Below are 23,699 nucleotides of genomic sequence, written 5' to 3' on the forward strand. Positions count from 1 at the left end.
AATTCAAAAGCAAGTCAGCTTCAAAGCTAGCTACTTGAGCAGCACACTTTCTACCCTGCCAACTGTGACAGTAATGCCCTAGAACTGCCTGGGGAGGTAAAGGATGCCAGCACCTCCTGCTCCCTGAACAGGCAGCAGCAGTATGAGGGCTAACTGCAAGCAGTCTCTGCAGCTGCTACAAAACTGCATTCTTGTGGTGCAACTGGGCAGGGATGAATTATCTGACTTGAGACAATGGAAAATAAAGTCGTCCCAAAAGATCTGTGTGCTGGTGGTTGCAGTTATGTCTTGGGCTTTTAAACACTTTATGACCAATAGAAACACCACTTGTGAAAGGAGTGACAGCTGGATTAGGAGCTTCTTATGGCACTGAGTGTGGTTTCTGACAGAATTGGTTCCTTTGTTACTATTACATTGAATATATTTCTTTTTTAATGCTGAGCATTCACTTAGAGGTTCAGAGTGAACAGGTTAAATATGCTTGAGACTGTAATACAAATGCACTTGTGTTTTAAATTGAGATTAAGAGAGTGAAGAAATTGCCTGTGGCAAGTATTTGTGACTCCTATCCAGCAGGAGGTTACCAGTAAAGAACACAATGCTGGAGATAAATCTGCCTAACACAACAGCCCTTCAACAGCTCCAAACCAATCTGATCCTCCCAGTCTCCAGGGCACTCAAATGCCCCTGCTATTCCAAGCTGCTCTGCTGAGCAGGCTGCCAATGCTGGAAACCTGTCAGAAGTGTACCAATGGATGGCTTCTCTTTCCCCTTCACAATATGCTTCCGACCCACTTAAATCAAACTACAGCCAAGCTGCAGTGACTGGTTCTCTATGTGAGAACCTATGTGAGACAGGAAACAAATCATTTCTCACTTTGAAAGGAAGAAATGCAAAGAGGAAGAGGGGAGGGGGATTTCTGGGCAGTTCCTACTGCAGGCAGCACAGAAGTGTATTCTCCCAGCTGAGAGTTTAACAACTCAGTTGAGACATGGGAACCTACTGCAAAAAAACACTCTTCACAACTACCCCAAGAGGATTTCCAAAAGTAAAAGCAGACAAAGAAGGGGAAGGCTTGAAGAGCTCCTGCAAGTGGGTCACCAGTGCGTCAGGAGGGGGAAGAATGCCTGTGTGCAGCTCCTGCAGCCTTCAGGCACACCCACAGGCTTCCTCAGGGGGAAGGGAGACCTCATCAGGAGGCATTTTCCTGCATCCATCTTGCAGGACAGCAGCAGCTCTGCAAAGACTGCCCACCTCCACAACTTGTGGCAAGCCCTGCCCAAAGGCTCATTTTGTCTCTCAGCAATGAAACAAACACTGCCTGTTTGTTTGTGCACTGCTGCAGTAATGGGATTTGCTCAGCTTTATGCCTTGAGCTTTGCCCTTCGTGTTTCTGCGTCCATGACTTGGTTTTAAAGAGACATCAACTTCAAGACACGTGTGATTGTTCACAAGGGCTCACCTGATTCCTTTGTCTCCCCATGAGCAGCACACAGAGAACATACAACACCTCCAGCTTGTACATGATCTCATGCATGATCTTCATGGACTGGGGAAGCTGTGTTCGTGCTGAGGTGTTGGCCAATCCACTTTCATCCGAAGACTCTGAACAAGAGATGGCAAAGATGTGAACCTGAGGCAGCTTCAACAGGAAAGGGCTTGGTACAGTTATTACTTTTACTCTGCAACACTGCAGATGTAAGGCCAGCCTGCCTCAATCATCTTCTTCATGAAAAATAGACCCATACAACAAATAACTACTTCAAATGCTACAGTAGAGAAAAAATGATAGAGCTGGAACATTAGAGGGGACAAAACTAGATTGAAACAAGAGTATTTAGTACTTCCATCCTAAGTTCAATGGCACCATCTACCTGAAATAAGTATGATCACCCATAGGAATCAGACTACTGCATCTGAAAGGCCATGGCAGAAAAGGTAAAAAAAGTAGAGGTGATATCATCAGAAGCATTTACTATTAGTCTGCTTTCATTTCATACCCCAGTAGTGGGGTATTCAGGCCACAGTTAAATCATTTTCATAGCCCTAGCTGGAATTATACTGCTAAGGGCTGAGATGGGGTATCAGGTGCCAGGGCTGCAAGTGGGAAACAGGACAGAAATCATGAGTGACACAGAGCAAGCAAATAAGGACAGAGTGAAACTTGCAGGCTGCAGTTCAGAAAGGGGTTAGGTCTTTATACAAGACATAACTAAGTGCCCTGCCCTGCACAACATTGTGCATACTTGTTGAACCCCTGTGAATAAACAGTAACTAGGCAAACACACAAAAGAAGGAAATCATCAAAGGCTCAAAAGCAAAGACCCACCTCTGACTCAGAAGTCCCTAAAGCCAGAAGCCACCAGAGACTGAGGTGGTATTCTGGGAAGCTACATCTAGGTCTGCCTGCTCACACTCTCTCCTTTGTGAATTCTCTTCCAAAACACCAAGCCTTCTCCAGTTTCCACCAAGCTGGTGTGTAGAGACACACGTGAGATGCTGCTGGAGCACTCACCTATTCCATTTTTGGTGTGTTTTCAGAAGTTGTAACAATTAACTGCTGTAAAGCCAACAAAGCTGGATAAGGAAGAAAGTTTTCCAGAGCAGCACAGAAGCAAAGCTTTTCAGTATCAAACTGTTGAGATAACACTCATCATGTTAAGAAACACTTTGAGTCCTACAAGACCTACGCTGCATTCTTGTGATGCTGAAGGGTGAAGAAGCAACCCCTGTGTCTGCTTCCCAAGGCTGTATTAACACACACCTGCAACTTTTTCTCCCTAATTCATTTCTTGCTGGAACTACTTTTCCTTTTTAAAGGGACCAAGGGACCCTTTGGCTTGCTATGAAGTATTTGGACCTAAAGCCACCAGCCTAAGTTTTAGAGCAAAAAGCTGGTCAAGTCACTTAGCTCAGATGTGTGCTATTTTTGCCACTCCAGAGGAGATTAGTGCTGAGATGTACAGCAATGCATTGTTACCTCAGTGTACAAAGGGCACAGCTTGCTGGAGGACACTGCCCTTTGCTAGCTTTAGTTCATGAAGAAAACATTACATAAGAACAAAAGGGGAGTCAGACATATATCTTGATCCTTCAAGAAAAGGGGACTCAGTATCAGCTGAAAAGGAAAAGCAACACGTGGCAAACACTGAAGAAGGTTAAGGTATCCATCAGCTAATGACGAGCAGAGGAATGCAAGCTGGATACCTGTACTGCTCTGCTCTGCCTCTTCATTTGCCACTCTCATCAGTGCATCAAGTACTAGTGCATTGTCCAGCCAGGTGTACCACTCTTCCAACTCCTGGAGGAAGCTGGAAGTCCCTGTAGTTTCAGACACCTTCCGTGTTGCCAGTTTGCACAGTCTCTCAATGAAGCCTGGAATATTCAACAGTGTAGCTGGAAAACAAAAAGGATTTTACTCCAGTTTAAGGTCTGCCACACAACAGTCATCAAACCCTCTACACCACAGGCAACAAAACATCAGTAATACAGAAGAGTACACAAACAAATTCCATCAGGTTAAGAGATCCAAGGATGGAAAAAGTCGGTGCATTCTCCAACTAAGGGCTGGGAAAGAGTGTCCATAGCCCTAGCAATAACTCACTCACTGTTAAACTGATTTGTGCTGGACTTAACTGGAAAAACATCAGTTCTACCCTACTCTAACTGCTTGTTTCTAGCCAGTTCGCCTTTGCTGGCACTGCTGACTTCCAGGAGTGAGTCAGTATCAAGGAACCAACCCAGCTGAAAATGAAGCTGACAGAAACAATGGAGCAGCACATAAAGGGGCAAGTTCCACCTCTCCTTTCCTCTGTGTGATGCCACCTCCTTTCATTTTACCTCCTGTGGTGGCTGTCTCACAGCAAACTGAATGAGCTCATTCAGTAGTTGGGCAGAAAGCTGTTCATGCTGTAAGTACTAGTTTCCTGAATTAGGTCATCATGGGGTACAACAGATGGGGAACACATGTCAACACCCCAAGTTAAAGAGTTTTAATTATTGTGGAACTGCACCCTTAGAGTGATTCAAGAAGAGAAATCACTGGTCCGCAAACATTGGGGGGCTTGGAGAGTTGCTAGGAGCTACATTTTGCCCTGAAACCTCAGACACAGCCTCTAATTGTGCAAGCCAAAACTGACTAGATAAACATTTGCTGGGTTAAGTTCAGCTCTGCAGGATCCAAGGTTATTCAGTTCAAGCAGTTTGTATCCACACCTACACACACTTGTCCACGGCAGAAGAGAACACACACTCCTAGAAAGTTTCTCAGCTTCTACCTGCTGCAATCTGTCCCTCACTGGATGCTGTGCAGGAGGCAGTGGTTACAGATAGAGCTTGGTTGTTCATAGCTAACAGAAAATGTTAGAAGGTAAGAGACTCAGCTTCAAACCCCTTTTCTGCACATCCCATAACTGTCTGGCATGGACATACATGAACATCTCCTTCAGAATCACAGAATCACTTGGGCTGGAAAAGACTTTGAAGCTGCTGCAGTCCCAGCCCTCCCCTCACCCTGCCCAGCCCACCACTAACCCATAGCCCTCAGCACCTCAGCTCCAGGGCTTTGGGAACCCTCCAGGGCTGGGCACTCCCCCAGCTCCCTGGGCAGCCTGGCACAGGGGCTGACACCCCTCTCAGGGAAAGAGTTCTGCCTCAGCTCCAATCTCCAAGTTATTTCAATGTAAGGCAAATCCAAGGAGGTGTGCCAGGGTGCTCTCTATTCCCTGCCCTCTTATCAGCAAGAGGTAACTTAATGTAGTTGAGTGAAACTCCAAATTTGCTCCATTCCCAGCCACCTCCTTCCAAGCCCCTTTCTTCCTTTGAAGGTGGTGCCTCCAGGAGAATGAGCTCTCTCACCACTGGTATCCCAGCTCAGCTTCTCTTTTCTCTCACTGGCTGAAGTCTAAAAGCTTTTCAGTATACTGAGAGCTGAAAACAGATTCCACATTTGAGGGTACTTTCATTTAAATCTCTTGTATTCATACTCATCCTTCTGCAGCTGAGCAGTGCCCAGCAAAGTAAGTGCCCTGTGCCCAGAGTTAAAGCTGAGATCTGACCCACAGGTTTCCAAGGCTCATGTGGTATTTAATGTTCTGAACAAGGAAAACATGTTTGAAGACAGACACCCTGCTCAGGACAATGCCAGCTAAAATCAGAGAAGGAATTGCTCTGATTCCATGCAGTTTTAGTTCAGGAATGGTATTTTAAGGAAGACACAGAAGTAGTGATTGCTGCTGAAGGGAAAGGCCATGGAAGTGACTGAGGCATAGAAAACAAACCAAATCACTTTAAGCCACTCAATTCAGAGAGGGCTGAAGTGACAGAAATGAACTCATCTAATTACCAATACCATCCAAACCCAAAAGCTACTCAGTAAGTTTCATTAACAGGAAAGGCTGTTTCCAGGAAACTGCTTGAGGAAAGTGAACAAAGAAAAATGTTTGTAGGACAGGTGCCTACAGTGTCCTCTAGAAACATACACTGCACATGTGATATTGAGAAGGGGGAATTCTTGTGCATTTCTCCCAAGGGAACAATTACCTTGATTAATTTCAGCTCGAGAAGGCCCCAGGTTTTTCCTCTGCTGGGCATTCTTGGCAAGGAGCGTGTGTTTGTCGTCACTTCCCGTGTCCAGCTCCGAAATGGTGACAGCGAGGATCCTGCAGAAGTTGGCAAGCTGCTGCTGATCAAAACTGGACACAAGGCTTGCAAGATTGGGGATGTCATCCAGTTGTATCATTTCCTGGAAGAGGAAACATCAAGTAAGTTGCATGTGATGTCCAATAAGTGATGAGAGGGACAGTCAGAAGACTTCAGCTACAGCTCTTCCCTGGGGAGATCTGTGTGTTATTTCAGCCTTAGTGAAAGAGAGGTAAGTAGTGACAAGGAAAGCACCTGACAACAGCAGTGATCTACAACTAGTGTCACTGACCCTTTACTGAATACAAAAGCACAGATCATACAATCACAGAATGGTAGGGGTTGGAAGGGACCTTTAGAGATCATCCAGTCCAACCCCCCTGCAGAAGCAGCTCCCACCTAGATCAGGTCACACAGGAATGTGTCCGGGTGGGTCTTGGAGCCCTCCAAGGAAGGAGCCTCCACAGCCTCCCTGAGCAGCCTGGGCCAGGGCTCCCTCACTGAAACACTGAAATAGTTTTTTCCTTATGTTTAAATGGAACTTTTTGTGTTCCAGCTTCATCCCATCACCCCTTGTCCTGTTGCTGGATACTACAGAAAAAAGGGATGTCCCAACCTCCTGACACCCACCCTTTAGATATTTATAAATGTTAATAAGATCTCCCCTCAGTCTCCTCTTCTCCAGGCTGAACAGCCCCAGCTCCCGCAGCCTTTCCTCATAAGGAAGATGTTCCAGTCCCCTGATCATCTTGGTGTCCCTGCACTGGCCTCTCTCCCTGTCCCTCTTGAGCTGAGGAGCCCAGAACTGGACACAGGACTCCAAGTGAGGCCTCAGCAGGGCAGAGCAGAGGTGGAGCAGAACCTCCCTTGACCTGCTGCCCACACTCTTCTTGATTAATCCCAGGCTGCCATTGGCCTTCTTGGCAACTCCCAGAGAGACTCTCCTGGAGCTGTTCTCCAGCAGGTCACCCCCAGCCTGTGCTGGTGCAGGGGGCTGTTCCTTCCCAGCTGCAGGACTCTGTACTTGCCCTCATGAGGTTCCTCTCTGCCCAACTCTCAGCCTGTCCAGATCTCACTGACTGGCAGCTCAGCCTCTGGGGAATCAGCCAGTGCTCCCAGTTTGGTGCCATCAGGGAACTTGCTGAGTGTCCCTCTGTCCCCTCATCCAGGTGGTTGATGAAGGTGTTGAACAAGACAGGCCCCAGAACCCATCCCTGTGGAACTCCACTGGCCACAGGCCTCCAACCGGATTCTGTGCCATTGATCACCACCCTCTGGGCTCTGTCATTCAGCCAGCTCTCCAGCCACCTCACAGATATCCATATTCTAAAGACTAAGCATTCACATAAAATGTGGGGGTCTTTCCTCCCCCTTTAAAAAGCCAAATCCCACCCCACAATCTCATTTAACACACAAATTACACTGAGGTTTAAGGTTGAAGTTTCAATTTAGTTTACCACCTCCATACTTTGAGATTCACAGATGAGAACCAACTTCTAGATTATTCATCATCAAAAGATCTTTTTAATAAGAAGAGGTTAAAACCAGTTTTCAGCAAAAAGCATTTCTGTTCAGGTAAGTTAAGCTTCTTTCCCATCTCAGGAGGTATATCATCCTCAACTTTACTCTAAAAAAATAGTAACAAGTTATGCAATCCTGACCCTCTCCACAAAATGTACATAGACACCCTTCATTCAGGGTTTTCCTAGAGTTACACATCTAATTAATCTGCATCACACCAGGGCACTAAGCTGTAATGATATGATGAAACAGTGCTGGCAAGCACGTTCAAAAACCTTGTTTGTGTAGCAGACCCAAGTGCCCTGCTCCCCTAGCCTATGACTTCTCAGAGAGGTGACAAATCCCAAGGTGGGACAGAAGCAGGAGAAGCCTTCCAGATGTCAGGAAGGCTGCTGAAATATCTGAAGTGTAATCAGAAGGCAAGGATGGAAAATGAATTTATCCGAAATACTGGTTGTACTTCAATGACAGCCAGGTACTTGCCCCCCTCATCCTCTGCAAGCTGTACAAAAGCTCTACAAGTAGGATATCACATGCATAATTTGGCTTCTGGAGGAAATGTGTTTGAAGTTAATGATCACTGTAAACAGGTTTCAGAAAGCTACAAGAAGTGTCAATGTTAGCTTAGAGGATTACCTTCAACAACTCTTCAAAGAAACAGCTGTCTTTCCTCTAGTGGCCTGAAAAGCCATGCAGATAAAGTAAGAAAAGCAGTAACTAACCTTTTTAACTCCCAGGATATCTTCAATGAGTGTTGCAGTTTGTAGGAATGTCTTTTTGTTTGTCATTAGTGTAAACAGGAACAACACAAAGTCATTTCTTTCTGCCAATCGCCTTGTGACTCCTTCAGTCTAGAAAGCAGCAAATGCACACACAGACCCAAAGTCAGAGCCTACCTCAAAGCCTTATCTTACAGGCACATGCAGGACAGTTTTACACATGAGGTGTTATCAAACCAGATATTCCTGAACTCAGGAAACACTGTGTATGACCAAAACTAACTCCAGTCCTTGCTTGAAGGTAAGATGATGCTTGCAAAAACTACAGGCTCCAAGACGAGATGCTTCAACTCAAGGCAGTTGTTTAATTGCTGAATCAAAATCACTGCATGTCTGGAAACAGGTCAGAGGGGATTGTCTCTAGATTCCCATACAAATTGTAACTAGCTCCATTTTCTGGTATGTAAATGCAGTCCCCAGATTCTTCCTGAACTATCAGCATTGCTCACAGCTAGGCAGAGCCTGAGCAACCAGAATCAAGAATTGGCCTTAACGAACGTGGTGATGAATGTTGGTTCACCACTGAGCTCATTAAGGCCAGCTTTTATGCTCTGATCCCTGCTGAGAGCATGGCCAGTCCTTTCTGGAATTAAATGTAACTTAAAACTACCTTCTTAACACTTGCAAAGCTATTATATAATGACTGACACATTACCAGTGCTCACAGAACCAGACTAGCTCCTGAGCATTTACACAGAAGAGTTAATATTGCATACACAACACTTCTGTGATCCTGGCACTCAAGAGAGTTGTAGTTCTGAATTGAATTAAACCAGCAGGTAGTCTATAACAGCCAAGCTTGTTTCTGAGCATATTATGCTGTTGAGTTTGCAAAAGTTGCACTACCTGTGGTTAAAAAAAACATATATCATGCAAGTCAAGAGAAAAAGCATTCCCCCTCTTCCCCCTTCCCATGTGTGCAGCTGATTAGTAGTTAGAACATGACCTATTAAGACTCAAACTCTTGAGGTTAGGTTGATTTTGGAAGAGCTCCAAGTCAGCAACTTGGTGTGGTTTTTTAAACAGAATGTTGATAAAAGATGCTCCCTAAGTTATGGCATAATAAAACATGTGGTTAGGTCAGCAGTCCTGAGGATGTTCCCTGCATGCATAATCTCAGGCACTTGCTTTTCAGCTTGTGAATTTTCACAGCAAGGTATTTCAATAGGCCTTTAGCCCAGTGTCTTCCTTAGCACTGATGTGTCATCAGCTGAACTGAACATTCAGCAAAGGAAAGAACTGCAGGAGCAAAGTGAAAACACCCTGCCAGCACCACTACTGAACAAGAGCACTTGTAGCTTGGGTCAGCAGGCAGCTATTTCCAGTTGAAAGTTTGAATACAACAAAGGCTACGTACACAGAGATACTCGAAGATCCACACAAGAGGATTTAAACTTGACAATGTGGCTAAGAAAACAGAAATCATTTGAATAACACATCAAAATATAGGGCAGCCTTGTATTTAACTGAAGGTATTTTACTGAAAAGTTTCAGATTACTTTTAAATCATGCTTAGAAGAGTCTGTATGTCGTCTTATCAAGAGGCACATGTAAAACATGACGAGCAGCAGAACACTGCCCACAGCAGTTGTACTTACACATATGCAGGTGTTGTACAGTATGCTTAAACAGTCCTTGATGAGGTCATCGCTTACTGCAAAGGAGAAAACAGACAGGCACTGGCTAGGTGATGCCAAGGAACAGTAATGTCCACAGCAGTGACATGAACAGCTACAAAACAGGTGAGAATCTCAGGCTGGCTGCTGGCTCAGATCAGACCTGCAAACGCCTTGGAGGACAGAAAGCTGAGGAACAATCACTCTATACCTGACCTGTTCACATGATTTCTTCCCAAACTACTATCAGCACTGCCTAGGAACACAGAGATGGATGTCCTGGTGGTCTAAGTGCACTTCTTAAGACACTCACAGAAAGACAGGGGTGTAAACAGTACTTTAAGAAGATTATCCCAGCTCTAACTCAAATTTTGCCAATATAAAACTGCTGAGATGTGTATTAGCTCCAATTATTAAGCATGGGGGAAAAAATCAGAGAGTTCATGTAGCTTTCTCCATGCAGCAGCAGGAATTCATAGATAAGCTTGCAATCTGATTGACTCCAGGATTTTAATATTCAAAATACATTTTCAGTACAGATATATAACATCTGCCTCTAGTTCAAGTTACTTCACCCTCTGAAGGGCCCTGGCTGACAGGCAGGGAATGTATCATGACATTTCCTTTCCTCAGAAAAGTTCAGGGAAACAGCAGAAATGAAAACACTAAACCAAAGCTGCTCCAGCAGGAAAGTTGCACTGAAGCCACTACACTCCACTGGCAAGTTCTTCTCACAGCAGTTTGGAAACTAGCAGTCACTATGACTAGGTCAGGAAAACAGCACACTTCACTAGCTCACAATCTGTCACATAAGGAACATTTTGTGACTTAATAATAACTGTTAACTGTAGCTGTGGCCAGAGAAATAATAACCAGTGGTGCAGATCTACTGCAGTGAGAGAAGTGTGTTATGCTGAGTGTAGGAATACTTCTGAATTGTGCTTTGCAACAGGTGACTATGCTAAATCCCATCACAAATCAGTACTACTGAGAACAAAGCTGACAAAGATTCGTTTAGGATAAAGGAAACTGCTGGTATGGAAAGTAACAGAAGACCAGAATCATTTCTGGCTGAAGGACATAAGGCAAAAATGAAAAAAAGGATAAAACATTTGTTTACTTACTTTTCTGTTTCTTTTTCTGTGTAATAAGAGTTGGTCTCATGAGAATTTCTACTAAAAGCTGTAACAAGAAGATAAAAGAATGAAGGGAATAATCACTGAGATCCAAATAACCAATTAACTTGTCAGTGACAAAGGCAAACTTAGTCCTCTCTCTGCTGAGGTCACAGAGGGAACCAACAGAACCTCTACAATCAAAACCCCACTGATGTCAAAACTACATTGGCAAAAACTGTTTGTATTTAGCCTGAAGAAATAATAACAGTTGTATAAAACAATTCCCACTGGCAAGTTTTAAAGAACTGGAGTTTGCAAAGAATGTAACTTCACATGCATCCAGATCCCACCAAGGATGGCTGGCACACACCTCCCACAACAATGACTCCAGCAAGCGTCTGCAGAGATGCAAACTTTGCAAAAGCTCTCCCTCAATCTTCCTGGGCTTCCAAATACATTACAGGTCCAGATATAACAGAACTTAGTTGCTCCAGATTTCAACCCCAGCAACGAAGAACAAGCCGCTGTTTGTGTCCACCACCTCATAGGTATCCTTCCATATCCATTTACAGAGAGCTGAAGTGGTGTCTCATTTCTGCTTGAGGAATGTAACAGCTTTTCCAGACCAGGACTGTGGTTCTGATAGATGTAGAACTGATCTTTAGTTGTCCTAGCCTACACCACTGGTTTACTTTGAAACACCTTTTAGCTATCAGTTTATTTTAAGCAGAGTTTGCCACCAGAAGGAACTGATGACTTCTGCAAGAGCAAAAAGCCCCTAGCTTTAAAATTCAGTTTAAAATTCTTAAGAGCAACATAGGCACCACCCAGTCAAGATGCCAATTGACATCTTGCTCTGTCTTTGTCCCAGCTTAACTTTATCTTTTAATGAACAGTCCATCCAGACACAGAGGAAAACACCTGATAGCACTGGAGGTACTGCCTGTATTTTAAGCACCAACAACTAAATAGGCAACTTGGGAGATGAATATGCACTTTCTATCAGGATTTATAAATAGTTGGTCTCATGAGGATAGGGTAGAGAAAAATGACTGCAGCAGTAATACAGTGCTCATATTCATGCCTTATGGTTTAGGAGGAGAATGCACACCTCAAGGCTTGGTACCCGAGATAAGCACCCAAAGACATCCCTACACATATGGGATGGAGATCACCTGCCCCTCTCCTGGGAAAGAACACCTCCTTCAACAAATCTCTTTTAAGGGCAGATGCAGCCATGATCACTCCTGCCTTGCCACAGACTGGACTTTTCTCAGGTAGTATGTATTTTTCCTGGTCAATACTATAACCCACCATGTATTTATCACCCTGCTGTTGCAGAACTGGTATGCTCCTCACATACATTCCAGGGACTCGACTGCAGTGGTGTGAGACACTCTTTGGAGAGGGCTCTCTTCAGCCATCTTACTGAAACTGCAACACTATGCAGCAAGAGGCACAAGAGTCCAATGGCAGGAAGAAAATAGGTACAAGGGTGCCTTACTAGAGGCAGGATAGATATGAGATCTTATTTCTTGGAATGGGGTTGCATTCAGGTCCAAAGTCCACAAGGCTCATGTGTCAATTCATGTGTTTGTATGCTCAAGTAGCATTTTACATGTATTCATATAAAGGGAGGAGACATAGGTGCACTTTTGCTCTTCCTTGATGTAAAGGCTGTCAAAATCCAGGAGTGTTTTAAGGACTATCCTGTCACACACTACAGCATACAGAGTACACTCAAAATTCTGTGTCCTTCAAAGTTACTCACGCTGCACAGCTCAAAACACTGCAGCATCAAAGCAGCACAGGGCATACCCAGAACCAGCAGATTACATTACTTCCAGGTCCAAGCAGGATTTTCAAGACCACATAGCACTGGCTTCCACCACTGCCATTGTATCACCCACTTGTGTCAGCCAAATCTCTGGTCATAGTACCAAGTAATTATGGTGCATCTCATGTTTACTATCTGCAGCCCAAGGAAAAAAAACAACCCAACCAACAAAAGTCAACCAACCAACCAAGAAGACAGAACTCTAACATGCCCCCTGTCCCCCCCTCGTGTACATTCATCTGTTAAAAGCACTTCTGCAAGAAGTATCAGTATTTCCCTTTACAAACAAGAGAAATCCAGAACATTTTCATACAATGTTCTAAATTGCTTGGGGAGCTGAAGCCTTTTGTCCTCAGTTTTATATATATATATATGTATAAACAACTAAACCAGTGCTAAGTTCAAAATAACATAACCTAAACACAAGTAAGTAAAAGAATATTAAGTGTAACAAGAGAGAAGCAGCAAAGATACTGTTTATAGCTAGACCAAACATTAAAAAACAGAAGAAAGTGTCAATTAGTTCACTGGAAACTACAAATCATACATTTCTAATGAAAGCCAAGATCCCAGAGTCTGTCACCCTAAAACTGAGAAGTTTGTGCCACATTGAATTCAAACAAATAAACAAAAAGACAGGTTGCCAGGATGTTTACAGAAAGCAGGAGGTTCTGTTTAAAAGCTTTTCCATAGATGAAGTAGTGGCTGTTGCATGCCAGCAATCACCACAGACAACCTGGCTCAGAGAGTGCCCTAGTGTCCTTCAAAATGTCCTTCAGTGGGAAGTGAAAGCCTCAGTCCTCTATTGCCAACTGGAGTATTTCATCTCTCAGAAGTCATTTGAAATCGTTTTCCATTGAGAACCTGGAGATCTTACCTTTTTTAAGTTTAAAAACAGACTGCCTGAAGAAACACAGTTCTTCTACACCACCTAAGAAAAAGCATCTCACTTCTGATGAGATACCTTGGAAAATAGCCTCTTTCCACATAGTGATTAACAGAAAGAGGCACCACTCTTAAGCTTAGTATCAAATTAAAGTCATTCTGTAGCTTGCCTTTGAAGCTCCAATGGTCTCACAGACCTCACAGATTTCACACTGACATGACTATGAGGTAGAAATCTTTGGATATTGTTGATAAAACCCCCACACTTACATCGACTCCTCCAAACAAGTCAAACGTGTATGTATTTGGGAAAGTGGATTCTTGAGCAGCTTTTCTGTCTTCTGTGACAAATGCCATGGCTTCCATTGAGAGAAGGGGAGAAATTTCCTGCATGCAGTAAAAAAACAAAAAACCAAAAAGAAGGCTGAAAAAGAAAACTGGTCACCAGTATCAGCACAGTTGTCTCTGATTATCTGTGTGATCTACTGACTAAGCAATGACATGCATTCCCAGCTCTTATCTAGCAGCCAATTCACAGATCAGATCATGCAAACAGTTTCAAAACTTGGTTAGACTATGAACACAGTAGACTTTAATAAAAGTAACAACAAGATAAGCCCCAGCTTTAGCAGGGTTTGGTCTAGACAATCCCTAGAGGTCTCTTCCAAGCCCCATCACCCTGTGATTCTGTGGACAGTACCTTTAAGATGCTTTGGCACTGGGAGAAGTCGCTGTTGGGGTGGCTATGCTCATACAAATTCTGCAACAGTATGGGAATCCCATTCCATTTTGCTTGCTTATCTCTTTCCTTTAACAAGGCCTCTGTGATCTGCAACAAAGGAAGAATATAGTTCCCATGTATCCAATGCTTTATAACCTGGAAAATGGTCTTTCCACATCACACAAAAATATCAAGCCCAGAGTATCATAGAAAAACAGTTTATTGGAGAGAGTACCATGACAACATCCAGTACCTCTTTTCATGCAGCAATGTATCCAACACTCATAACTGCAGGATTTTACAGATGAGCACAAAGTATCTTAAGCAGGACAGGGCTGAAGGCAGATGTTATCATTTAGAGTAGTCCATCTCATTCCCTATTTTTATATTGATTACACATTTTTAAATGGGAACACATTAGTCTCTAAATAATTCCATGAGTACAGCTTCAGTTGACAGGTCACTGAATGAGGAAATGGGTGCCCTTGTCCCTGTCACAAATTACACTTGCCTGACACTGAAGATGGAAAGGCTTCATTACAGTCAGCTGGTAATCAGTATTCCCTCAGCCAAGTCCCTGAAGCCACTATTGGTCACAGTAATGACCCAAACCACGAAGATTTATAAGCAGGATCTAGAAGAATGCATCAGAGATGCACTGAAAACTTCCTCCATAGTCTTGGGCTGATTACAAATGGAGACCAACAAGTGAATTAGTGGAGGAAAACCCTGGCACTGCCCTCTGGGAAGCTGGCTGCAACCACAGAAAAGAACACCTTGGCATTTGCTGCTGCAGTCATGCAAACTTTCCCCAATCTGCCTCCTCCCTAAAAGAGAAAAAAAAAGTCTTCACCACAATATTTTACACCTGAAAAAAGCCCAAAGTAGCAGCAGGAGACTAATAAACATTCTATTCAGCATTGACAAAAGCTGTTTTGAAGCCAGAACACTTCCAGGTTACTGCCAGCAGATGCTGTAGAGGAGGAGGTCTTCACCAGAGTTCACCATCCAAACAATGACTGTCCTGTCCAAAAATTAACTCCCTTCCTTAAGGACACTTCTGAGGTACCCAGACCAACCCCAAAACAGAGACTTACCCTTGTACAGAAATGTAAGGCAGACAAGGGTAATTACAGGCAGCAGGAATTCTGGCTGCTTTTATAAAGGCTTCCTATAGCCTCCAAATAAAAAACACCACCAAGAAAACCCCAATCCTCAGGTCAGCAAGTCTGCATCTCAGTGCAACCTCTGTGCATTTTCTCTTCTTCCTACCTAGGCCTGCTCTTAGCAGCCCCTCCCCAACCTTTCTGTGGCTGACTGCATTGCTCCCCTCCAGCCTGCTGAATGTTCATTGTTAGTACTTAACAGCCAGGAAATCTTTCAGCCAAGACATCCTTCTCAGATACACCTCAGCATACAGTTCCAAAGGGCCATTCAATTCCTCATTAGACAATTATATGCAAATGCACCCCCATTTCTGGCTGAGAATGTAACCCTTTTCTCTGCTCCTTAGACAGCACACAGATCAGAAAGCTGATGCAAGCATGTCCAAATTCAGACTGGTAATGGTGGCTGCTATGGGTCCTCACCCTTTTTCCAAGCTTCCCAGACACTTAGGGTTCTTTCCTTGATGAAATACCCAAATCTGTACATAACTAAGAACTTAAATACCAGGTTTTCCTGCTACAAGAGGTGCTTGGAGCTGCACAAGCAAATCTGTGACATAAAACTCTCTCCAGTTTTTAACACTTTCCTTCTTTTTGACCTCTGAGTAATGAACCAGCACTACCAGGGAATAACACAGGACTCTTTCTGAGCCTGCCATTTGTACAAGAAATGGCAGGACAAAACCAGAAAGTCAAATTGCCTTCTCATCATGTGGACTGTAAGTAAAGGGTCATCTCCTTTGAAGACACAAATTTCCATTTCTCCTTGTAATACCCAGCAAGAGGAGCTCTGCTGCTACTCCATCACAGGTGTGGGAGGAGTACACAACCCCAGGAACAGCAGGAGGAACCTGATTAATTGTTGGCTAAAGGGCAAAGAATGCACAGCAAAATGCCAGGGAAAGAGTCCAACTCGGGTTCCAGCTGATGTAGAAGATACCACAGGCAAAGATGACGTGCATGGGCAGCAATCTCAGTTTCCACTAGCATCCAAATGCTCTCAGAAAAGGCCCAAAGCCTCTAACTGATGTTAAAACCTTGTCCTGGGCTTAACAGTGCATTTATTAATCACATACATGCTTCTTGGTTTGGGGCAGGATTTGTCTCCATTCTCCTTTCTGTACTAACAGGTCTTCTTTTGCCTGTCCTGGACTCTGAGCAGCAGTCCCTAGTGCTCATCTGCAGAAAACTTTCAAAACTGAGATTCTGAAAGCATGAAGCAAATGTTTCCTTGCTCTCATCTTCTTTTAACTGCTTTCAAAAGGAAAAAAAGCTTTTCTTTCCCTTGATTTAATACATGCCTTTGGTTACACTGTGAGCTCTAGTTTGTGGTCCCTCTCCCATATTCATGAGGCTACCCTGGCTCTGAATATTTCCATTGTGGCAGGGAGATATTTGCCAACACAGAGATTTTTAGATTCTGTGGAGGGATTCAAATCCAATCAGATTGCATGGAGCTGTGTGTCTTTACAACCATTTTGGTTAGAAACTGCATCTCAGGAGCTCTGCAATAGCAGCTACTCGATGGTTTTCCTTTAGAAGCAAAGTGGGTTTCCTTCTAGCTCTTTTTGGGCAGACATCATTGAATAGTCATCAAAATTAGCTCTGAGTCTTTGGGGGCCCCTTTCCCTAGAATTTTTGTCTCATCCAAGCAGGGTAAGTCAAATCCAACACTGATTTCTCAGATATTTTCTTCATTTGCTGAACAGCTTGGATAAAATATTTGAACTCTAGAGCTTGAGAAGTTAGAAACCATCCAGGGAGAAGGGGAGGCTGCAGAAGCTGAGCTGGAAATGGCACAGTTAAAAGCAAGGGCTTTACCCAGCTGATGGTTGCAGGGGTTATGAACCATCTCACCTTACTGGCACAACAGGAAGACTTAGTACCAATTACTGGGAAAACAAAAGAACCAGCATCAAAACTTCCCTCCCACCCAGGTGCAGTAAACCAAACTGGTACAAACACCTGGACTCCACACAGTCATTTCTCAGAAGTTTGCTGTAACATATCCAGGTTTTAAATCACAAAGGGAGAAACCTGAGGGCTGGGCTGTGACCTCTCCAGAGCTGTTATATCCCAGGCAGGCCTCTGAAATCAAGAGGTCTATGCTAGCCCAAGTCCAGGCACAGTGCTCTCAAACTATCTCAGAGCCCAAGGCAGTGTGTACAATCCCAGTTGCACAGTTTACTGAATGCTGTTCACCAGCCAGGTGATGAGGTAACTAACCAGGACCAACCATCCCCAGCTCTGCTCCTGAAGTGCAACTGAGGTGGAAAGGCAAAGACTTTTGAGAGGATTTAAGTATTGAGTTAAAACTATGTCATCAAGCCCATCAACAAGTTAAAAGTAGAGTGATTTTCCCTTTAAAGCCTCCCAAAGAACCAGAGCCCAAGACTTCTTCAGAGATTCCTCCACTGACTGCTGACTACCATGCCAACACTTTCCACACTACAGCATTTAAATAACTTCTGTGCATATTTTTTTCTTTAAAGTACACAAAGGCCTCAGCAAACACACTACACACAAATCTAAATGTTTCTGTGCAATTTCTTTGTAACCTTTCTGTTACAAATCCTTTTAAAACACTCCAGCATCCATCAGGGTAATGGCCAGTAAATAATTATGAATAATACCTCAATCATTAAGTTAGATGTCAATATTTACCTACCTCCATCCTTTGATTAGTTCAGTTCATTTTTCCTCCCTCTCTCCTCCAATTTGCTATAGTATTTGCTGTTGATGTTCCCACCCATGGCTACTGTCCTCCAGGCACAGCCTCTCCAGAAGAAAGGAATTCTCCTCCTGGCTGCTTTGTGCCTGTGTCCCTGCACATGGCCAGAGCTGTGTTAGAAGCATTGCTACAACATTTGTTACTGGCCTGAGATCTCTTACAGTCACAATTGCTTCCCAATCCCTCCCTCTTCCAGTGAGGATTTTGCTTTCCATTTGTGTTCCTGCATGGTGATGCTTTTCAAAGCAAATCTCTGATTTTCCTACCTTGTCTCCACCACCTTTCTAAGCTGTGGTCAGTGACACATCTCCACACCTTCCCAGAGATGCTGATGAACTGAAGGCCCATGAGCACATGACAGTAGCTGAAATACCAGGAGCTACTCCTCCCCTTTGCTCTCCAGAGCAGTTTTATACCAAAATTGCATCTCTCTCTCAAATCTTACCCCTCAGACATTTTGCTGAACACTCACTACAGGAGGCTGTTTTTTTTGTGATCTTTCAAAAAGCAAAATATGTGCCTCAGGTGTTCAGCCCTCCTTGGCAGCACTGAAGGATTCATGCTGGGATACATTCCTGATTCCAGGTTTTGTTGCCATCATGCATTAAGGTAAGACTGGAAGTGCTTTGAAACAAAAACCAAACAGAAGTTCCATTCTCAGTATTTGCCATGACCACTTCTGAAATATACAATCAAATGTTCTGGAAGTTTAAAAGGAAAAGAAAGCACAAGATTATGGATCAAGAAACAGATGCAAGCATGGTCTCTACATATTTTTAATAAAAGTGAAGCTTTGCCATGTCCTTTCCTTCCAGTCTTTTAGGCCATAACTTTAACAACCAGGAAACTAATATTTGTGCAATTAAATGTTTAATTTTCCTCTGAGCAGTAATAACTCAGGAAGTCACCTCTGACAGGCTGCCAGGAGAATGATTATTCAGTATTTTGGGTAGTGCCCCATCATCCCAGCTCTTCATTAGATTTTCCTTTCCAGTCTAACACACACGTATGGGTCTGACTAAGCTGTCTCTTTCCTCAAGTGACTTATCACTACAAAGCCTACAGCCAAGGTAAATGATCCCTGCCAAGCTTTCACTGTAACACCAAGGCAGGGTACAGAAACACAACTTCTGGCCCACACAGTGATTCTGGAAACCCTCCCAGGAGAGAAGCTGTGAACTGCTGCCTTGCAACTGAGAGGAGTAACCAAGGTAGCCCAGCAACAGCCAGGTCTCTTGCACCTAACCTGGATTATGAACACCTCAGAGTTTTACTCATACAAAGAATCTCTGGTGGTGGTATGAAGCTGTCAGAAGCCCTCATGAGAGCATCTATTTACCACCTCTCTCCAGCTCCTAGATGCTTCAAGTTTCCCACAACTACTGCTTCTCCATCCTCCACAACACTGCACGGAGCCCATCATCCTTTCTCCTGCCAACCCAAAAGCCAGGCACACAGCGCCCTGGGATCAAACCTGTGGGAGCTCCTTGCCAGCTCTGACCATCCCCATGACTCCCAAACTACTGCTTCTACTCACTGTCACTGGAAGAAGAGCCAATCTACCAAGAGAAGGAACAAGTCTCATGAATCTCAAAACCCCACAATGTTTCCGAGAACTGAACAACCCCAAAATAGGTCTTTAAACACCAGCAACTCTTCAAAACCACTACAGAACCTGTAAGAACAGCTCCTAGTGTTCATTTTGATGACTTCACTCTCAGAGAAAAATAAATCAGCTAACATGTAAAGTTATATTAACTTCTCAATGATTACTTTTCCCTTTGAACTAAGTTTCTTAATTCGTTTTGAAAGAAAGCAAAAGCTGTGGGGGTGTCTGGGAAGAAGCAGGGGGGAAGGAATATCACATCTACAGTGGTCTTCTTTTGACACATAGATAAGATTACTGAAGTCCAACACCACCACTTTTGAGCTTTTCTAGTGTATGACAGAGCTCTGCTCCCTGTTATGTAAAAAGAATATCCAGGCTTTCCAACACTCAGTGGCTGTCCTTTGCTGCAGAGGTATAAGCCCGCTAAGACCCATACAATTAGAGCTACTAAAGTGGATTATACTCACTAGAATGTTTTTTTTGTTAGTGGTGGTGTAAGGAGGAAAGAAAACTGATTAGAAAAGAAAATATTTTCTCAGTTAGGAAACTAGTCCAGACTCCTGACAAGCTGTGACAGCAGGAGGCAGAAATCTGAATGGTTGAGGCAGAAAATGTTTTCCTTGCACAGGGAGATTTTCAGAGTGGATAGGGCCTATCCTGCTAAGTATTCATTCCTAGGGACAGCAGATAATGAAATACAGCTGGAAAAAAATGCACACTCGCTTTTCCCATTCTGATAGTTTAAGCCTTGGCAATCCTGTGGGAGTGAGCCCAGTGCTGAGGATCTGCTCTTGGGACTGCACCAGAAGGACGTCAGTGTGCCAACAGACCGCCGCTCTGCCTACAGGGATTCCCAGAGCTGCAACTAAGTAGCTTCTAGTTTCACAGTATATACAGGCTTTTCACAGTTGGCTTGCAGCAGATGAAGTGTGTGCACTCTTGCTAAGGGGATTTGAGCTTGATCAGCTGAGCAAAAACGTTCCTGTGCCTTCAAGGAAGGGCAGCACAAACCCCGTCAGGTTTAATTTACCGAGCGTGGCTGCACACAGCCCTGCCAGCTCACAAGCAATATTGTGTCTTATTGGAAACTGTGTATCACTTCTGGAAAGTTGCTCTGCTTCTAGTTTACTGATGTCTAAAAAGCCCCTTTCACTCACTCTGTATTCAGTGCTAGGGCAAACCACGATCCAAGGTTATGCAATCTGATGCCAGTGAGTGAGGTTTGCATCCCAGGCAGCAGCTGATGCTGTATGGCTAAAATGGATACATCACCACATAGTGGCAATATCTACTGAGATCTGCTTTACCCATCAGCCTTCTTATTATGAATAGTAAAGCAAAGACCTAAACTGGCAAGAGAAAGCTATGGCTCCTGGTAGGTGAGTACAGCAAGAACACCAAGGATCCAGATTTCAGAGCCTTAGCTGGCCTCAAAACTGACAGATATTCATCTGGCTGTTGCTGTCAAAACTATTTTTACATCCCTGTAAGATCAGAGTGAGGAGTTTTCAGATGCAGGCCTGTCAACAATTAATCCTTACCAATTCAAAAACAAGCTCCTGCTTGCCTCACAAAAATGGAACTTGAAGATCACCTAAAAATAGGAGGCAAAGCTTTGTTTAAGAATAAAAGTCACTGCTGCCCACAGAGGGTTCCAGTTGTCTCCTGAAATACAGTGACAACACTGTGGGAATTCACTCCTGAGATGCCAGGAACCACAGCAAGGACGGTGTTTCCCAATCTCTCTGGATTAAGATCTTGAAAAGGGTTTCTCCTCCTCACAGGACTCCAGTAGCACAGACCATGCAGCCCAAAACTTCCCTGCAAAGTACAGGAAGAGAAACCTCAAAGGACATTCTCCCAATTGGTTCCTCTAGACCCCAAGAGAGTAGCTTGGAAACTAGATGTGGTCTCAGGCTCTACAGGAGCAAATGAGTTCAGAAACTCAAGCAAGGGCTATCTCACTGTCCCTGAGGAGTCAACTGTAGAGAAACTGCAAACATGTCAACTAAGAAATGGAACTTACAGAAAGAAAGCACCCAAAACTGCCTTGTGCTGCTCTCAAAGTCACATCAAAAGGGTTTATATTTAGATTGCCTACAAACAAAACACTACTTCGAGGTAAAAGTACAGAGACAAGGAATTCACAAGGCTCAAAATCATTCAGGGAGTTGTTTTTCCCCTCAACCCCTTAGTCCAAGAGATTTTAAAATGTGTTCCTGCAACATTTACAAAGCACTGGATGCCCCAAGTGTCCAAGCTTTAAGTCTTTCAGGGCAGTACAGCAATACTGAAACTTGTGAAGCAAACCAAACCAAACCCCAGCAACAAAAAAACCCTCACCTCAAACTTGTGCACTGTGAGAAGGAGGATTTAACTAGCAGAGGTTTCCTTGATTACTGTAAAAGCCTGGCCACTTGCTTCAGCAGTGATCTCCAGTAATTCATCAAAGCCCTGAATTAAAGCCCAGTGCTACAGCATTTCTCAAGCAAACCCAAACCTGGAACCAAGGCACCACTCAGCAGATTATGTCAGTGCACAACGTTGTTACAGGTTTATCTGACTTAAACCACTTCAGTTGTGAGGGAGCGAGCAAGCCAGAGCTTAGAGGTGGCCAGGCAGGTTAGTGAGGCCACATGCTGCCTTCCTACATGTCATAGGAATTCCAGTCCTGAAACAATCCCACAGAAATAAGTTCCTCTAAAAGAGGCAACAACAGGTCTAAATTCATGCAAGTTATTTGCTTTTTCTTAAGTACTGTGTGAACAAGTAGTAGAAAAGAGTTAAAAGCATCACCTCTTGTTCCCTCATGTATCTCAGCTACTTTTGATGAACAAGTCTTCCCTTAGCAATTGCTCAGAACCCTTGTTAATCAAGGAAAATGCTGCACTAGTGAAAAGAAAAATCCCAATTTTAATCCCATTTCAACTCTGTGAAGATACTTTAGCTCAATAAATGACCATCCAAATGCCAGCTCTTTATCTCATGCTTCAGTTTCCAAGTCTTTGCACCATTTCACATTTCATCTGCAAAGTGATAATTATTCTTCATTTAAAAAAATTAATAGTCCATGAGGAGCTTCTAACAAAAGGCAGCCTGAACACAGGATAAACACAAGCCTATATTAACGAGTTGGTTTCATTTCTTAGTATTTCCTCAGCATCATGAACTGGGAAAGATGACTAATTTCAAAGAGACCTGGAAGGGTTTCATGGAAAACCACCAGCCTACCCTATTTTAGAGCTAAAAGGTCTCCTGAGTCCTAGTGTCACGAAGTGGCCTTTGTCCATTAAATATGCTTAAACCCTGATGCTGCATTGTTAGGGTTCCAGGCAGAGCTTCCTTTCTTTGCAGAAGAAAGCCACAATCTCTCTCATCAACCAAAGCAACAGAGGAAGACAGCTCTTTTACAGCATGGCAAACACTCCTTTCGCTCAACGGTCTTTTTACTGAAGCTGAGAATGGAAAGAATGGCAAAAAAGGACGAAGAAATTCTTCCTCCTCTCCGTATGAGGCTCCAGCGCCGTCCCTCCGACACCAGGACAGCAGAAGAGGCCGGGGAGCCCCCGAGTCCGGCCGGAGAAAGGCCACAGTGCCAGCTGCTGCCTCCCAGCGACTCGCGGGCAGGCCCCGCTAGGTCAGCCGGGCTCTTCGCGGCCTCGGAGCTCCGGCAGAGGCCTGACAGCTCCGCGCTGGAGCTCAGCCCCGCCGAGGGGCCGCCGAATACGCGCTCCGGAGCTGGGCCTCGCGGGCCGGGCTCCCGGGCGGATTTGCAGGCTCTGGCCGACGCCAGGCGAGGGGTGCGCGTGTGGGGGAAGCGCTGAGGGCGAGCGGTGCGGCAGGGCCCCCGCCAGCCCGCCCCGCAGCCCCGCGACAAGGCTCCGCGGGAGACCCGGGCCCCGGGGCCGCCCCCCACCCCCCCATCCCGTACCTGCGCCCCTCGCGTCAGGCCGCGGCCGCTGAGCTGCCCTCGCCGGAGCTGCGCCAGGATGTTGGTGGCCGCCGCACGGGCTCCGCGCCGGCCCCCCCCGCCGGGCCCGGGGGCCGCCGCCGCCATGGCCGCCGCTGCGCTCGG

At 44.6% G+C, this 23,699-nt stretch overlaps 1 protein-coding gene across 1 annotated transcript in view; it reads right to left on the reverse strand.

Annotated features, from left to right (window-relative positions):
• Window positions 1–23,699, reverse strand: part of TRPC4AP (transient receptor potential cation channel subfamily C member 4 associated protein) — a 37,387-nt gene extending 13,688 nt beyond the window's left edge. Inside the window, exons 1-9 of the mRNA XM_062008982.1 lie at window positions 23,556–23,699; window positions 14,098–14,226; window positions 13,668–13,784; window positions 10,682–10,739; window positions 9,540–9,595; window positions 7,885–8,013; window positions 5,543–5,744; window positions 3,209–3,397; window positions 1,464–1,606 (exon numbers count right to left, since the gene is read on the reverse strand). Of these exons, the coding sequence (XP_061864966.1) occupies window positions 1,464–1,606; window positions 3,209–3,397; window positions 5,543–5,744; window positions 7,885–8,013; window positions 9,540–9,595; window positions 10,682–10,739; window positions 13,668–13,784; window positions 14,098–14,226; window positions 23,556–23,681 (1,149 nt within the window). The 5' untranslated portion in view covers window positions 23,682–23,699. The remainder of the gene's footprint in view (window positions 1–1,463; window positions 1,607–3,208; window positions 3,398–5,542; window positions 5,745–7,884; window positions 8,014–9,539; window positions 9,596–10,681; window positions 10,740–13,667; window positions 13,785–14,097; window positions 14,227–23,555) is intronic.

The sequence above is a fragment of the Colius striatus genome, chromosome 16, assembly GCF_028858725.1.
Source record: "Colius striatus isolate bColStr4 chromosome 16, bColStr4.1.hap1, whole genome shotgun sequence".
Lineage (NCBI taxonomy): Eukaryota > Metazoa > Chordata > Aves > Coliiformes > Coliidae > Colius > Colius striatus.